This window comes from Venturia canescens, chromosome 1 (genome assembly GCF_019457755.1).
Source record: "Venturia canescens isolate UGA chromosome 1, ASM1945775v1, whole genome shotgun sequence".
NCBI classification, from domain to species: Eukaryota; Metazoa; Arthropoda; class Insecta; order Hymenoptera; family Ichneumonidae; genus Venturia; species Venturia canescens.
This window is the reverse complement of record NC_057421.1, coordinates 26701405-26720140: the sequence shown is the minus strand read 5'-3', so window position 1 is coordinate 26720140 and position 18736 is coordinate 26701405. Positions and strand designations below refer to the sequence as shown.

At 39.9% G+C, this 18736-nt stretch overlaps 1 protein-coding gene across 7 annotated transcripts in view; it reads left to right on the top strand.

Moving 5' to 3' along the window:
• Nucleotides 1-5882: 5882 nt before the first annotated feature.
• The window catches only part of LOC122419089 (uncharacterized), a 106971-nt gene continuing 94117 nt past the window's right edge, over nucleotides 5883-18736 (top strand). For 2 of the 7 annotated variants that reach the window (XM_043433375.1, XM_043433372.1), the window contains exon 1: nucleotides 5884-9242. In XM_043433375.1, coding sequence (XP_043289310.1) covers nucleotides 9140-9242 — 103 coding nt within the window. In that variant the 5' untranslated portion in view covers nucleotides 5884-9139. Of the gene's footprint in view, nucleotides 9243-18736 lie in introns of all 7 variants that reach the window. The other 5 variants (XM_043433369.1, XM_043433370.1, XM_043433368.1 and 2 more) reach the window with 5 other exon arrangements.

Here is an 18736-nt window from a genome sequence, read left to right as displayed (position 1 = left end):
TGTGAAAAATATTTCTCAAGAGAATTACCCAGAAAAATCATTAGCATTCCTTGTCGTGGATGGACCCACAATTTGCTGCTGGAGATGTTTTTTTAGGTTCGTATTTGTCGACGTAGCGAAGGTTGAATAAAACGCTGAGGAAACTGGGTGCGAGGAAGCCCATTTTTCGAGAAAAAAGTTTCCGAAACCTCGATAGCTCGTTTACTGAAATAGCAAACTGCTTTCGTTTTTCTTTACGAACGTTAAAAATAATTACGAATTCGAAGTGGCAAAACATATGCTCAAGTTCTCATGATTTTTCTTCGTTTCAAGTTGGAGGGAGGCAAAAAAAAAATTCCAATCGGCAAGGTTCGTAGACTGGTGTTTAATGGCAGTATTAACTATAATAGCACAGTATTCATGCCTTGTAATAATGCCACGTTCATATGTAGCTTGATAATTGAGTAGCTATAGAACGCGAGCCCAAAGACCATCATTATGAGGATAATTAATTACGACACTTATAATTGCTTGGCAAAAAAAATTGCTGAAATTGGCGGGATTATTTTGAAATATCGAACACTCAACGAGGTTGCAACGATCAGGATATTTTTTGAAACTACACGATACGCGCAGTACGTACGTCAAGTCTCTGAAGTCCGAATGTAGGCCAATTGGAATCGCCCAGACTAGATTCTTGCTACTGGCGACGCGGTGTCTAATCAGACCGGGGACTTTCGAGCACAGCCAGAAAGCAATGGCAGAGGGAGAGTGATAGAGAGTGAAGAAGCACTCTCGAATAATGATTCTCGCAAATCCTTCGTGCTCTGGAAATCTTCGATAAATATTATTCCTCTTTTTCAATCGAATCGTTCTTAATTCTTTAACCATTTCAGAATCTATTTCTGGGTCTGTGGAAAGATCTTTCAGCTGTTGATCTGTCACGAGGGTTTCTTCAGGAGCAAAATTCATGAGATTTCATCGGAATACGGTCTTCGGAAATTCGAGCAACGATCAACGAATGTGTCTCGTCAAGCTCTGGAAAGTGATCTAAGAGAAATTGATCTGTGGAGACGAAAGAGTTGGATTATTATTGATCCACTTCCAGCAGCACAAAGTCTCGCACACCGGGCTCTTTTCCAGTTGATTTTCTTCACTCCTTTTTGTCCCTGTCGCGAGGAAATTTGCCCCCCGAAAGAATTCCTCACGTCCAGCATCTCCGTGTTCCTCGAAACGCGCGTATTTTCAAGTTTTTCTCAGCTCTGTTCGTTGCTGCCGGGCAAATTCGACCTGAAGCGGCATCTTGCAAACTGGGTCATTGTCGAAAGCAGCGAGCAGGTAACCTTCTGCAGCTGGCAAATACTCTAAGCCATCGTCTCGACAACAGAGACTCAGCCACGCCAGAACTGCTGTGATATGCATGCTCCTCGAAACTCACACGAAACGCGGAAGTCCCTCGACAGGTTTAACTAATTCACCTTCATTCGTGCGGGATTTTCCAAACGTTTTTATCATCTTTTTTACTTCCGTTTGAATGAGCTTTGTTTTCGAAAGCATTTTTCAGTTTTATAATTCAAAATTCTTCCTCCAGTCGATAATCATAAACAAGAAAATTGACGAAAAAACCAAGCTTTTAAGGATTTCTTTCACAAAAGTCTTTCGTCTTTTCTCGAATAATGTAATCATTTGTCCTGATCCTCTTGAGATCGGAGACTGTGGGAAACATAATCCCGACAATAAAAGAAAAAAAATAAAACGAGTCGGCGTGACTTTCGTTATGTTTAATGAAGACGGTCATAAAATATCTAAAAATAAGTTTTCCATTTCTCCCGCGACATTATCCTCCATTTTCGGGATTATCGTAATATTGACGTTATCAGAAAACATAAAAAATGCATCAATATAATGTATCAATATTGAGTATATTTTCTCAATATTTTATCTTGTTCTGACATCCCGGTAATCCGCTGTAAAATATTTCTTCTTCACGTCGAGATTGCGACGTAGATAGATCGAAGAATAAAAAATTTACATGCCGTTTTCCTCGTATTTTTTGACATCGAATGGCACAGTATGCTTGAAGTGGCAAATAAGCTTCCGGGGAAATGAGTTTAGACAAAAATCTGGAATATCCGGTCGAATGAAGAATAATTTGTTTTGTGCTATCCGAATTGCTGGAAAATAAAAAAAGAGATTCGAAACGATTTGAACGGTTTTGGTATGAAAAGTGTTAACCGTGAAAGCGCTAGCAGTGAAAAACTTTTCGTAATCATTTTCGAAAATTGTTTCGACCTCGACGATTCGCGAAGTTTATTAATTATTATCGGCGAATTAGTAACTAATGTAGACTAAAATTGGCTACTCGAATGGAAGTAATCGCTTCGTTGATGCACTTCTTATCATTGGTCAAGTTCGTTACGATTAAAGCCGCGTGCAGAAAGGCGAAAGCTCGATCGGAAGAAGATTTGGAATACGTGAAAAACGGATCTTCGACGTTGATAGCGATCAGAGATACGTCAAAACACACAAAGTTCAAGAATACCAGGCAGCCTCTTTGAACTGGTTTGTTCTAAAAACTTTTTTTTCGTTGAACGAAAAAAAAAATCTCTTTTTCAAAAATTCAAAAGTCATTCCATCTTGAGAGCTTGGAATGATGCTTTATTTTGTGCAGTGAGTGTGCGTTTTGGTCCAACGTATCTAAATTTTTGTTTCAATTTTATTTATCGTTTTTACAGTGACTACTTCAAAATTGATTAATATCTCATTCGATACATCAAAAATATGTAGAATAGTGCAACAGAAAATGAATGAAAAATCCTTGTGAAGTACTTTTCAAGATTTTCTCCTTCTGCTCTTTCTTTTTCTTCTTCGTCTAGTAAAACAGTGTCCTCGATAGCAGCTGTTAAGTCAAATGCATGTACACCAAAATGTAGGCAGTTGTTGTAGTTTCCACATAACGTTTTAACAGAAGGCGGTTGAGCAAATATCGGTATTAATGAAAACAAAAAAAAATATTTAAAAACGAGTCGACAAATAATATAACGAAGGGATTTCGAAATTCTGCAAAGCAGCCAAAGGATTGTAAACTTTCCGACTAATCGAATGAATGGGAATTTTTTAATAAAATATTTTGTCACGCTGTCCAAGAAATGGAGAACAAAAAGCGATAATAAAATCGTGTTTTTTTTTTCATCCAGCAGTGAACTTACGCAACGCTTTCATGTCCTAAGGCAGACGTGACGTCGTCCTTGGACGTCTGATTATTTTTTTAATGTTCGAAGAAAAGACAAATTCGTTTTCGGTCGTAAAAATGTGTCAATGAGTCTCGAGTTTAAAAATTCTATGGTAAGAAAAGGCTTTTCTATTTTACGAAGAAAAAATCATTATCGATTTCAGCGATAGACGGAAAATGACTTGCGTATTCATTAAAGGAAAAAAGTAGTTAAATGTGATCTCTAATTACCTCTTGGAATTCGTTTCGAGAGAAACTTTGAGTTTTCTCTCACTCTCGGCACACATGACGAGTAGAAATTAATGAATTTCGATTTTCATCGGATCGCACAGATCGTCCCTTGCCGCGATCCCCTCTTAAATTCCCTGCTGGCAATAATCAACCAGAGTCAATCGATTCCGATTCCATTCGTGCCTGAGCAGGCACGATTCAAATGACTCTGATTCGACTAAAATAAAAAAAAAACCTCTCTTTTCCTAATTATCGTTAATTATAATTCGAGCTGCAGTTGAAAGCAAAACTCGTGACAACACGCTGCGTCAAAAACCGGCACTTTCTCAAGCGAGCGCTCCTATCATTTGAAATGATCTCCCTCGAGATTCCATCTGTATAACATTAAACAAAATATTTCAAAAAATGAGTTCAAAGAAGAATTTATCGAGGCAGCAAATTCCTAGAAACTCTCTGATAACAAACAGCGCCACGATTGTTTCGTACAAAACGCAAAAGTACATAACTGCATCCACAAGAATGGTTATGTAATAAAAAAAAAGTGCTAATTGGCCCATGAATTATTATCGATCGTTGATAGACGAACGATCGCACCGGCGAACGAAATAGCAACGACGATAACGTTCATTATTCCTTGCCACGTTCTTCCTGTCTCTACTAGGTGATGAAAAATTCTTCAATTATTTGATCGGCGACGATGAGACTCTAAATCGAGATGAGACTCGCGTAGGGAGAGATAATTTGCTAACGAGTACTAGAACGGTCTCGGAGCCGAGGGAAGGCACGATATATTACGTATTATATAGCAATTTTGCATACGCACGTTAGAACCTTTCAATAAAGATATATTGACGTGTATAAAAAGACCGACACATACAAAACTCGTGAGCAAGAGGCAGGGCCAGAAACGAGGGAAGGGGAATGGTGATCAGTGGCAACATGGCGACTGGAAAGTAAGTTTGCCTGCCGGTGACTGAGTGACCCACGTACATACGATCGTACCGACACTGTACAGTAAATAAGTACAAACAACCGAGCGAGAACGCACTGTTACTTGTATCTTTGCATTCACTTCGAGTTACCGAACGGACTCGTGTTAACCAATGAGTACACGTACTATATAAATAAATATACGTACACACTTTATATAAATAAACACGGTATGTATATGTAAATTGAATGCATATTTATACAGGGTGTGACGAATTTAAATGTCAAAACGTCAGTAACGCGTGATCGATCGATCATGAGGCAAAACAAGCAGTTTTTCAAAATTTTCTCCTCCATTTCTCATCATCAGAAATAATTGTGCAATCGCAACGCTCGGATGGACTGAAAATTCATCCGATTCATCGACAAAATGTGAGGTTTTTGTGACATGATTACCGTGACTTGAGAGTTTTATTTTAAAAAATTAGTTTGGGTTTTTATGCACTGCAATTTGTTTGGCTTTAGACGCAGAAGACGTGAGGATTTTATCTTGGATATTCATCGGGTAGAATATCAAATTATGTACCAGCAGAAAATCATGTTTTAGTACAAATATTGGAGGTTTCGATACGTCATATTAGATTTGTGGGTTTTCGAATTTCCAAAATTCTGTCCATGTTTTTAATCCCAGTATGTAAATTGGTTTGCGTTCTATCACATCAGCATGGATTTTACTGACGTGTGGAGAACTTGAACGAGCTCAATCAGTCCATAAAGTCATGCTGGTTATGTCCTTTTATTTATCAACAGCGTGCGAGTGATAGACGCATGAAAAATTGTTTTATATCGCACCGAAGGTGCGTTTAAACTTTGATGTTTGACTGGCGATGCAGTTGATGAGCCACGTGCGATGTTCTCTCAATCTCGTCCAAAGGAATTCTTCTCCCTCCGTCGTTTTCGGGGCTTTCGTTCAGTGCGTTTTTAGTGAATATTAATCTAAAAATTAACGCCCTTCTCAATCGGTGCCAGTGGCGCGTGACTCATAAATTCAAATGAGTTCGTTCAAAAAATTCCTCGTGATTATTGCCGGAAACGGTGCTCACGTTCGATCGACAAGGATTTCTACATTAAAAGCAACTTTTTAAGAAATTTGACTTTTTTTCTGTCACCTGCGTTTCGGCAGCGTTTGTTCGACGCATATTCACACGTTAATTTTCAATAAAATAATCAAATGCAAAGACGATAGAAGGTTAAAAACACGTTCGAGAGAGCGAAGAAAAGAGATAGAGCACGCCTAGTCGTGTCTCATGCAGTTGTCGTTCAAGTCCAAGCCGAACGCACACCGTTCACAACACGATCACTAACTACTGCGCGATAAGTGTGCACAAGGTGCAACGGGGAGGTGCACGTACTCTGTGTATAATGCCAGCCTGGCCAGAGATTGTGCTCGTTAAAAGGCTTTCAGTAAGCAAGTGAGCTCGATGCATGTTGCTCTCGCGAAACACGTTTTTCGGTGGCTCCCGCGCAGTCTCTCTGCCATCGGTGTTGTCACGAAGTTTGCATTCGTCGTCGTCATACCCGAATCAAATGTGGATGTTTCGAGTAGACTCGCGTGACACATTTATTCTCGAGAAGAAAGCCAAAGTTTCGACGATTTATTCAGTGTCGCGCTTTGCTTGACTTTGTCAAGATGTTTTATCCGCTCCCTCGTGAATCGAGATTACGCTGGAAAACTGAGCGCTCTTTGACACCTGAACAATGTGTGAAAACGTGTTAAACATGTTGACGGCCGGTTACACGCTCAATCCGAGTCGAAGTCGTCGTTTTTTCGTTCAGAAAATATCACCCTAGTGTCAGACTCAGAGGATTAAAATTTCAACGATGACACCGTGAAAACGTGACGGTGGAAAGTGCATTTGCCGGCATCAACGCACTTTGCGGATCTCAGAGTATGTTTTCAGTTCTTCGACGACTGACGATCGCTGAAAATGGCGGGAGTGTGAGCGGCCACAGAACTGTAGTGTCTCCGCATCCTATTTTAACCTGAACAGTCTTTTCGAATGCTCGAACCAACAAAATGTCGGAAAGTGAACGAATTGCAATCGACAGTTTACGATCCTTGCTGAAAGCGAGTGAGAAACTTGTGCCCGATAATTAAACTTCGCAGAAACGAGTTTGAAAGATTTTCATTTTAAAAATCTATTAAGAAAGCACCATTAAAAGCATGTGAGCATAACAGAGTGATCGAGCAATCGTTTTGGTCAACCAGGATGTGCACAAACTCGGTAAAATGGAGTTTCGCTGATGAAAAATATTCAAACGACGCAAAAATAGAGCGAAGCAAATGCGAGCACCTTCGATAAAAAGTGTCTCTGCTTGTGCGAACAATAATCGATATTTTCTCAACTCCTGTGCACCTCGTGTATGAATGTCTAACCGGGTCTAGCCGTGAAGCACTATCCTAGAAAGTTTTTACGGTGTGTATATAAAACGAGGATCGAGGAGCGAACACGAAACACGCGCGCGCACCAATCGTCTGACTATCACCGAGGCGTTTCCACTTGCGCTCTGGGTCCTCGTTTGTGCGATCCTCCGGACTGTCATCAGTGTCCGAAACGACTTGGTATAGACTCAGTGGCACACGAGTCTGCACAAATCGCTCCGGAATCGCGTCAATAGGGTCTTTTAATTTGTATTTCTACTCGGAATTCATGATTGCAATAATTTTTCACGGATGGATCAGACCTGGGATGGATTTTATATCGTGAAATTCAATATTTTATTACGGTGAAGAATTCCCGTTGAGTGACTCTGTATACGAGCGTTATCGGGAGGAATTTCAAGAATATTTGTTCACCCAATAAGTGTGTGAATACGCTATCTCGTTTTGTCGATTTTAAGCAGAGGATAGAACAACTCAAGTGTTCATTCCCCCGCCCCTCCCGCGTCGTACTCTTTTTCTTTCAATCATCGAATGAGACTATTTCGAGAAATCGATTTATTCATAGTATTTGGAAGCATGTGCGAACTCGGTTTTCATTATCAATATTCTCGGGAGTATAATTGAAAATAAAAACGTTTCATACTTCTGGTGCAACGTACGTGGGCTTGATTTAATCGTGGAGTTACAAAAACCTCTTTCGACTCGCCCGTTCGTTCGATTTCAATGGCTCGAGCGAAATCATCGACGCGTCTTGACTAAACAAATCATTCGATCGAAAGAATAATATTCGAATGTGTAACGTTCAATATATCAGTTTGCTCGATACATTCGCTGAATAAAGAACCAATCAGGCATCACGAGACCTTGAAGTTGGCTCTGACAGGCTTTACGAGTGTCTCTCGTGTCCAGGACCAGATGGAGGTAAAGTTTCGCGCGGCGTCCTTTCGCTTGAATAGCACTTAAATAATACAAAAAAAAGGGGAAAAAAAGAAAAAAACATTTGAATGCACAAAACAAAGGTTGCTCGAGGGTACGAAGAAGCAGTGAAGGAAACTTGCGGAGAAAAGAGCCGGAAGCTCCTCGTGTGCGTGCTTTTTTTTTATTCCGCGCATTCGCACAGTCCCGACCTCGAAAAGCCCGCGAAACGAACCGCGAAAAACTTCGAAATATGAAGCGAGGCCTTGGTCAACATTGTTTGTGAAGGGAGCATGGGAAATTTCAAGGGAATGAGAGAAATCAAGGACTTGTCAATGAAATTCGTAAATATCTCTGGCAAATCTTTCATTTCCATAGCATACACATCCTCGAGTTAAATTTAAATTCAGCTAGTTTTAATACTCGTCAAACACATACCCAAAGTCGTTAAAATGCTTACGTAACTCCATTCATTCAACTGCATATTTAATTTCTTATATTCCATTCAAAAAATTTTCTTTTCTCAACGAGAAAATTACCAAAGATAGTAGAATAACAGTAGAAGAATCCACTCCGGATCAAAATACCCCAGTTTCATACAATACAAGTTTCTTCGTTTTCAGAAAGCCTTAATATGACCAGATTCAAGTGTTGGGCTTAATTTGGCGGATAAAATATATTTCCCACCGATGAGCACGTCCTTCGACTTTTCGCACTGAGATAGGGAAAAATGTTGGGAGAAAGAATGACTGAATCGATGGTGTGAAGATATCTGGAAATGCTTTTCTACTATTAATATCATTATTATTATCCTCATTATGATCACCGTACAGTGAAGAACAAAAAGTCCGTTTCGATTTCACCGGTCGAGTCTCCAGCTTCGTTCGACGACTCTTATGTATTTCCGTGTATACTTCAATGTTTACGTGCATGTATTTAAACATGTTCATAAACACAAATCTCACACTCGACGTATGTGCATCAATGTAATACGTCGTAGCAGCAGCAGCCAGTAGCTTGTAATTTTCCTGCGAAATAAAATCATCGTCGATACACGAGGGACATTCGGTCAATTGTTATTGATTTCGTGGTAAAAGTGTTTTGAATGTCGACCAAGTGTAAAGGTGTTAAATCATCAGTAAATTTCAAAGTGCCCGGCTTATTCAAAAATGGGTTGATCCACCCGACTGTTAACAAAACTATGCTCTCGTAATTTCACGCGTTTATTAATAGCAGTTTAAAGAACGATTGATAAACTTTCATACAGTTATTGTGGAAATTGAGAATGACGATACTACAAGTGCGACTGAAAACAATGAAATAGAAACTGAATGGTGCAAAGACGTTGTTCCTCGCTGCAGTAGAAAACTAAATATCGAGACTTTCCCTATCGTTCAAATCTTCGTACAATGTTAAACTGTACCGATCTCGAGTGCATCCTGCACCATCATCATTATTATGCTCATTTGCATCAACTGCAGTCCCATCTGCCACCGGATCACGAGGGAGACGGTGAGTTCAATGATTTCATAAAGAGAAATTCTCTTTTGCACTATAATTATACTTATTCATAGTTTTATTGAAACAACAATTATATTAATAAACATGTGTTGCTTCATTAAAATGAACATTTTCAATTGAATATTATATTTCATAAGTATGAAGATGCACATTTGATTTTTTAATCATTTTCATAGATCTATAACATACGTAATTAGTTGAACACGTCAAGTGATTTTCAGTTTTAATAATTTTTTACTTCACAAAAAAACTACCGGTTTGAGCAGTAATGGACGAAACGTTTTTTTTCTTAATCGACAAATCGATCGATGTTCTGTTTGGCATTAAAAGGTCAATCAAAATTACGTTATATCGTTGAGGAAATATTTATAGCTCGAAAATAAGATAAAAAAATGTATTTGCATTAATCCATTTTTCGTTCTCTCTTCGGTGTTGAATAAAAAAATACAGCCACGAAGTTTTCAATGCTCCGAAGATCGATACTCTTGTTTTAATAATAATGAATGTGTCCTCGGTAAAAAAAAAAAATCAACTCAGAACGTCGATAACCACATATTTTTTCTATGAAATACACACAACTTGTTCTTCGTTGAATGTTGAATAGGCATTTTAAATGTATTCAAAAGAAAAGAATGTATTCAAAAGAGAGAATGTAGGTTTTTTTTGTTTTCAGGCTAAACTAGTTTTGATTAAAGCTTCTGAAAAAATAATGTTTCCACGAAGTGTAAGTGCAACGAATACATAGAGGAGGATACTTAGGGAGCAAAGTGAAAAATACGAAAATTTCTATGACTCAATGCGAAACGAGACTTAAAGGCGACAACGAGAATGATTTTTTTCTGCCACTTTTGTCGTGCCTCCTCATACTTGAGCATTCCACTAATTTATTTTTCTTGTTTGTTCGCTCGAAGAATTTTTATCCTCAAGATGCCAGATCCTTTCAGAATGGCTATCAAGATTTATTCCCCGTTCCTCCACTTTTTTGCAACTCATTTTTTTCTTGCCTCCAATTAATCCTGCTTTTTTCTCGCAAATTTCGTCTGCCCAGTCTCCGTTTTTCAACTATATTTTTTGTTCGTTAAACGCCGGATTGGGTTCACGAACTTTTCGTGGGCACTGTGACGCACAAAATATTACACGATACTCGTATACATACGCTCGAATCACACGATAGCACGGACGAGAGCTCGCGCACATAACTTCAGCGAGGTTCAACGGACGCTAATGCCAGAGCAAATTCTTTAGCCTCGAGAGAGGTGTGTACACTTCGAGTTATGGGTTATATACTTGTTGCCGAGAATACTAATTGAAATGCCAGAAAAATAGAAACAACATTGAAATACTTTCGATAGAATTATTGTTTCTACGAATCATAATCATTTCTCGAGTTACTGCAACAATGATATTCCTTTTTTTATTTCTCTGGGATTTTCTCGTTCGCAAGAATCTCAATAATCATCGAAAACTCCACTGGAACAACATAATATGATCTTGATTTTTCGAATATCTTTGGGGAAGCAATTTCTATTTTCTGAACCCCGCTGCGAATTCGACTCCACATCCGCTACGGTTTTTCATCAGGATTCATAAAAATCACGGTCGTAATAGTAAGATTTGCTTTCTGTAACGATTTAAAATTTATGATTTTGGTCACCGTCGATAGAATTTCGCCCATGATAAATTTTGACTAATCAAATGATCGACTTTCTCGTAAATTCATTCCTGTGCCCGGTTACACGAAAGCTCATTTTTCTAATACATTTCAACGCTACTGATCGCTCCGCGAATGGATTAATCAGCGTGATAATAAAGACGCAAAATCTTGACTTTGTACAACATATTAATAAATAAATAGCTGAGCGTAAGTGCGTCATTTTTAATAACAAGTGTTTTGAACCCAGTGAGAATAATTATTATCAACATCTCAGAGAAAAATCTCGCATTCTCGCAGTTACCGCGATGAAAATGTTAAGCGGGTGAATATAAAGAAGTAAACTTGTCATACGAGCTATCGCAATTAATAGCTGCATTATATCTTAGTTCACGTTTTATATATTGCGCCACGTATAGACGCCATTCCGTTCGAGCAGTACGAGCTAGTAGAGCAACAACAAATAACCCGTTGCGTCCCAGTTTAAGTGAGTTTCATATTTTTATCATACAGAATTATTCAATTCGCATTGATGGTCATCGGGATGGAAAAAAATGCGAAATATTCGTCGTAGATGCGTTTCTTCATTTGTCACTGTTTTTGGGGATCTCCACCGAAAAACTAAATCCCAAAAAGACCTTTTTCAATCGTTTCCCGTTCGAGAGCTGCTTCTTGAATGACAATGGTGATTCGTTGGTTATATTATTCCGTCACATTTTTTTTCGCTTCGGCGATATTTGTAATAAATTTGCATGCGTTGCGCACTTATTGCAGACACTGCCCCGTGGTCTTTTGTAAATAAAAATGATTTTTCACGCGTGCTGGTATCTCGCATTGTGTGTAATTTGCGAAAAAGGTCAGTCCTTTCGTAATTCTCACAGGAGGGTCCATGCGTTCGAGACAAGCGATCAATGACTTCGACCTTACGAAACATTCGTGGCAAACGTACATACACGCAAACGTAAATCAATTCAACCTCGAACGAGGCTCTCGCCGATCAGGCCTGAATTTTTAATTCGCCTCTCCAACATTATATTTTGTTCCCGAGGAAAATGATTATTTATTGTGGGTAATGGGAGCTTTCTCAAAAGGCAGTGTCAGATTTATATCGCGCTCGAAAATGTGGAATAATTTTCCGTTACAAAACACGAGTGGCCGTCAGGGAAGCTCGTGGCGTTGGTGCGTCGAACAAACTCACTCGCCGCGATCACACGTCGCTGGAGGATACAGAGAAATGAAAAAAATGGAAAAAATCATTTTCAATCTCCCTTTCCGTCCCTCGCGTAATCGCCGGTGATATTCACGGGAACGTGAAACGATTCACACCGAGGCAATCGACGTCCTCGCTCTCCGAGTAAGTATCAATATTCCCTTGGCTACAGTTCGGTTGTTTAAGGACGCACTTTTTTCGAGCGACTCCGCGAGGGCAGCTTTGGAACTGCGATTTCGATTTTTTTCTTGTCGTTTAGCGACTCTCAGCATCGAAAATTCGCGTTCAATTCGGTAGCGGTAACAACTTTTGACACTTTCGCGTCAGTTCAAAGGAGCTCGAGAATCGTTGGTAAAACCGACGAAACTGCATTTCGAATGGGCCCGGTTGTACTGTGAAAAATTCCAGAATCATTTACCGTTTAACTTCGTGAGAAATATCGTGATTGAAAGCGAGGAATGAGAGAACACGTGGACACGTATTTGTGAAATAAACGAGTGAGGATCGCGAGCGCGCCGTGTATATTTTTGTTTTTCGTTGCATCGCTCCATTATCGGTCGGTGAATAGTCGGCTCGAGCGACTCGGTATTTAATATTCGTAGTAAACCCATTCACAAATCAAGCGAACACCCGATCAATGTCCGGGTTCATTGAAATATGCGTGAGCGTGAGGAAAAGAGAGATGCGTGAGAACGCATATGAAATATCTTGCCGCGGCGCATCTTGAGACTACACAAGCGAGTGCGAACGACGCTCAGAGAGCTCCTGGACGACTCTTGTTGGTCAAGAAACCTTGGCATAGATATCAGCGGCTCTCGCTTATTCGCAGATGCGCCGATCCAATCGAATGTCCCAAACGATCTTTTCGAGGCGAGATAAACGACCTCTGCTCATCCGCTCCTCACTACCATTCTCCGTCCATCCAAATTTCATTTCCCAGCTAAACAATTCCCTCTCAAGGGTCATGTACGAGTTTACTCGAAGAACGAAGGGAGGGAGAAGCGTTCGACAATGATCCAACTTATCCACGTACACAGCGGCGTAGATGTAACAAAAAAACAACGTGATTACGAGACTGTAATCTCATGTAGCATTTTAAGTAGCGTGTTGCAGGATAACACTCGTGACAAACTTTGTAATCTTCGCAAGCTATTTTGTAAACAAATGTCCATCTGAAATTGTGTCAATGATTAATTTACCGGATTTTTCTTCTTTCGAGTTGTTAACGGTGTAAAGGAACTCGTATTCGCCGAAATTTCACGAGTTTCTTTAGTACTGAAAAAATGCCCCGATCTCAAATTGCACTCTCGAACGTTCGAACTTCCGGTCTTCGGTTCGAGACGCCCGTAATGTTCCACGCCTGTGACAATGTGTCATGGTGAGCAAGGCAATAAACTGTCAACGATAATTAAGAGACGGAGAGGTGTTTTCGTTGGCTCCTCGAAGTGGTCCAACCTCTCGCTAAATCTGGGTTAACAAGATTCTTGATTTTTGCCTGCTTTGCACACGAGTCCCAAAATGACATAATTTTCAGATGAGGCTCCAACGAATGGGAACGTAATTTTAACGAACGAAAATACAACAACGAGCATACAGCATGGAATTCCAAACGAAACGGTTCGAAATATTCCAATTTCACTTGCTCGCACGAACAAATAAATACGCCATAAAAAAATCTTATCGAATGAATGATCGAATAACGCGTGTGCTAACGTCATCAGAGCCAGTAATTCATGAAAAAATTGCGTTCGAATGCTCGCGTGCAATCATAATCGCATAAAAGTTTATTTTAAAAAATCTCAACTCGCGAACTCATGTTTGATATGATTCTGTCCAGTTATCGTTGCGAGCACACCGGAGTCAAATGATTTCAACTGGATTGACCCTGGTGAAACTGGCCGGACCGCGACCCTGATGTCTCTCGTATATTTATATATGTATGTATATTTCTTTATATACACGTATACATGTATATACGAATGGCAGTAACAGCGACAAATGGCACTTCCAATGCTGTTAAAATACAGCAGCGGAACTGTGATCAAAAGGAGATTCGCGCGGTGTTCCGTGACCATCGTGGTTGATATCACTTGAAATTTCCATCATCACGACCGCCCTCGAAGGAATTAACGTTCGAAATTATTCGAGCGTATTTAGCGTCCGGTTGCTAACTAACCCTGAAACGTTGCTTCGATTTTCGTCCGACCAACGTCATCGCAGGGACTTTTCGTCAAATTTACGATCCGAAACGATGAGAAGAAAAAATGAATGTACAGCTCGAAGGAATTGCTGAGGTTTGCTCGATTCAAACGATTCCGGAACACTCGAGCTTCTTTTTGAGTGTGTTCAACCGGGTAATTATACTGGAGTAAAAAACTGTGACATTGCGCAGGAAAATCGAGCCCGAAAGTGTGTTCATTAACTTTCGTCGACGTGAAACTATGCTTCTGCGGCACCGATAGTTCGATTGTATTCCTTTAATTGCGTAATTAAAAATCAACAAACCGCCGAGCGTTAAAGAGGCGGAGCATTCGACCTCGTTAGCCCCGTTGCAATGTTTTCACGCGCAAAATAAAGTTTTGAAAAAGTACGTGTATTACGGCCGTTTCCCGGAATGAGTCATGTCACAGACATTTATTTTTCTTCCAATCTACGAACGCGAATTAATGTGGCGGCCGATTTGTTCGTCCATGACGCTACTCCCGGTGAGGATAAATGTCTATTTACCTATTCCTCTTATACGTGTACACCGCGGTCGATGAATATTCATCACCGACCATTCGACTCGTGTGCATCGTCGCGTGCACCAAATTAATTCAGTACTCGTGGCGGATTTACCGATCACAAATACACACACGCGCACACATCGATCTTTTGACGTGATTACGGCTCTTCCGGAGTACAAAAATGTCCCGATTCTCTGCTCTCTCTCTCTCTCTCTCTCTCTCTCTCTCTCTTCCTCCTCACTCCTCTTTCTTCCTCGCCAATGATGGCGTAATTAGCTCTCACGATTGAACTGCTAATTAGCGGGGAAGTCACCGGTACGCAGGAGCAGATTGACATGTGTTTGTTACTCGGAACTCAACTGCGTTGACGCAGCGACTTCCGTTTGAAAATGTGCAAAAACAACTTCTTTTTCGATTTGGGACAGACTCGCATTGTGACTTTGGACCCGAATGTCCATGCGTTGAGGGCATTCGCGGTGCCCCCTAAAGCCGTCATTTTCTCAGGAATCTTTACGTCTTACTGAGACGCTCGTCTTCGCGTTTATCTCACGTGTTGGACATTATACTGAATCTTATGCATCGCATGATTCATTGCTTTCTATTAAGCATTTAAATGATCATACAGAATTCAGCCTTCGTTATTATCCGATCGAAAAATTCCAGATGATTTTCCTACGTTACGGAAAAAAACTCAAACGGGTTTTCTGCATTTCGATGTTAAAGAAAATAGCTTCCTCGCGACGCTGAACATGGAAAAAGTACTGAAACGCCTCGCGATAACGAAATACACGAGTATTATCAATCTTGTTGCATCAAACCGCTCGTCGCGTTTCAACTGTAGTATTTTGGACGAGATTTCGTCGGGGTTTCGCAAAATGCCCAAAACTCATTACCGAACGTTGAAGAGAAAGTGAGAGGATTATTGAATAACCAGGCTCGAGTTCGTCGCACAACGCACGCGAGTCTTTCTCTACTCCGCACGTAAGCGTGTCGTCGAACTCTGCAATTGAATGGTCCACGCGTCGAGTCTTCGCGGTATCGTTTATGCTAATAAATTTCACGAATAATTTCATGCCTATGAAATCTCTTGAATTTCGAGCCAATCATTCGCTTTTTTTAGTCACAAATTCATTCGTGTCTCGTGCATCGATTAATGAATTCATTACTCTCGATCAACTATCCTCTTTTTCTTTCGTGTTTCACGTGAACTTTGGAGAAATTTTTTTCTCATTTGTGCCACGTGGTATTTAAGGATCAAAACGAAAGGTTTCATTAATCGCCGGAGAAAAGTCATGGTGATGTTTGTCAAGGCTGCTCTGCTCGAGCTTATTGATTTCGGATTAACGACACATTATTTATTCATGCATGTTCACAATGCCCACTCCACCGGAGCTTCGGTATGTATAACATTTTGATAGAGAAGTAAAACGAAAAAAAACTCGAGCGCAGATACGACGACGAGTAATTCCCAGCAGCGATGTAATTTCTCTAATTTTTAAAATAAATTGTCATCCATTTTACGCAATTGGTAAGAAACAAATGATGGAAAAGAGAAAATTTTGAAAGCACTGACATTAAATAATGCACGAAATATGCTCAACCTCATGAATTTTTAATGAATCTCGATCGAAAAGACTCTGGTCCCTAACATCAGTCTCACAAAATCCTCAAACTCTCATACAATCGCGTGCACAAAGTGAAATTCAAACAAAATGTATTCTGAATATGAACACACATATATAAGTCACCAGGGGATTATACACGATACGACGATACATTCTCCGGATGCTGTCCGGTTCTGAAGGACGCTGGAGCCAATAATTCTGGTATAAATGGTTCACGTTGATTCCTTCCGGATATTAGCCTGTTTAACATACGAGCGTATATATATACAAAACATAAAGTCTTTCCGAGAATTTGAATACATTAACGATACGTGAAACTTGATACAACATAAAAATAGCAACTTATTTCCCAGAGTGCTGGTTGGTCATTATGGTATTGAACGTATTTTCGTTCAACCCGTAGACATCACACTCTCTTTGAGGTTACACGATCATCACACTGGTGCAAATTTGCACCTTGACTTTTCAAAAAATTTTATTTCATCCATGAATGTGTGGAATTAAATTTACAGCGAGACTTTTTAGGGGTAACAATTCCTTAGTAATCTATTACGATGGTTAAAAAAAATTAAAAAACCAAGTTTCATTATAGAAAAATGGCCAAATCGAGAAGAAAGGAATTTCGAAGTTCCAGACACTTGAATTTTTCGTGGGTGCAAATTTGCACCAATGTAGTATCTACGGGTTAAATTCTAACCAATTTCAAAATCAGTTAAATATATATTTTCCAGTCAAGTTGAACTGGATAAAACGGAAATGTACAGTGAGAATTATAGAACGAAAGTTTTTCCACATTCGAACGTCATGCAACTAGAAAACTAAATGCGGTTTTATTATTCGCGTTTATGCGCACGGTATCTTATCGCAGTTCGTTTCGTCAATGACACCTCATAAATCGGTTATCGGTAACACGCATCGTTAGTTTGTCAACGATTTCAGGAGCATCCTTTACAGCAAGGGTATTGTCTTTGCCCATTTTTTTTTGGTGTTAGTTCCTCGCGAATTTAAGATTTGTTCAGTTTGCGGACATTGGCAAAGGGGAAATTTAAAGCGGATTTTGAAAATTCGCACAGTAGTTGGGAACGAGAATCTCCGAATCGAGAGTTTTTAATTTGGCGATGAAATTTCCAGCAGACCCGGAAGCAAAATCGATGTCGATGTTCTTTTATTTGGAAATGAACGCTGACCAATCGACATACAGCAAAAGTAAGTGTTTGCTGATTCGTCACCGGAAACCCATTTCTCAAAAACGACCATTACCAACAAAGCCTCATAACATTGCGGTTCAAAAGGTGAGCCAGTTCGCGTATTCGAGTAGTAAAAGTTACAGCAGAGCAGTCGAGACAATCGTACAATCAAACGTTGATAACCTTCACGTGACTTCCCACCCTCGTGCGTGCCCGGGCTCGCGCAATTGCGGCGTGTAACTCGCTTTATAAAACGTGAAGACGTACTCCCTGTGTAAGGGGTGTCCGAAACGTGGCCGCATCGTATGGCTTTCGGAATCTTTCAATCTTCGATCCGATCATTATTTCAATATTTTTCGCCTGGTTTCTCGTTCTTTAAACGGTGGAAAACGATGGGAAAAATTTTTTGCACGATGGGTCAGAAAGTATGTGATCGTGCAGTTAACAGTTGAAAAGTTACATGCCACTTTCATTCTCGTACAGTAAAAAGTACACGAATTTTCATCTGCCACTAAATTACTGCTCATCATCGTCATCATCCAAAATTTCAAAAATCTGAAAAAATGTACTTGCTCCTTCTATCGTTTCTATGAAATTTTATATTTTCTCAACTGCATGTTTGATTTTGAAAAAAAGATTCACCCAGCACGAGGCTTCCATTATTGCAGTTATAAAATCCCACCCGTTAGATCGTCTGGTTTACTCACGTTAACTACGGGCACACCGCTACTCATTGAGAGCAATCGAGGCAAATAGTATGCACACACGTCGCTTGCTTCGAGCGTGTACTATTCGTGAGGGCTAAAGTTGTTGATTAATCTCGCATGTGATTTCAATTTATCTTGCGCGTCCTTGTGACATTTGTCATCGTACAAACCGCAACTTCAAATCATTATTTGTGTACAAAAATATGGCGATAGCGAATGGTGGGGGTCACCGAGACTTTTCAGACAATTTCAGCTGAACTTTTGCTGATGAAAACAGGAACTTGTCTGTCGTGTACCGCAGTTGCGAGATCTTCGTTTACGGAGAATCCTTGTTTTTAGTTTCTCTGGCATCCACCATCATCAACACCCTCATCAATCT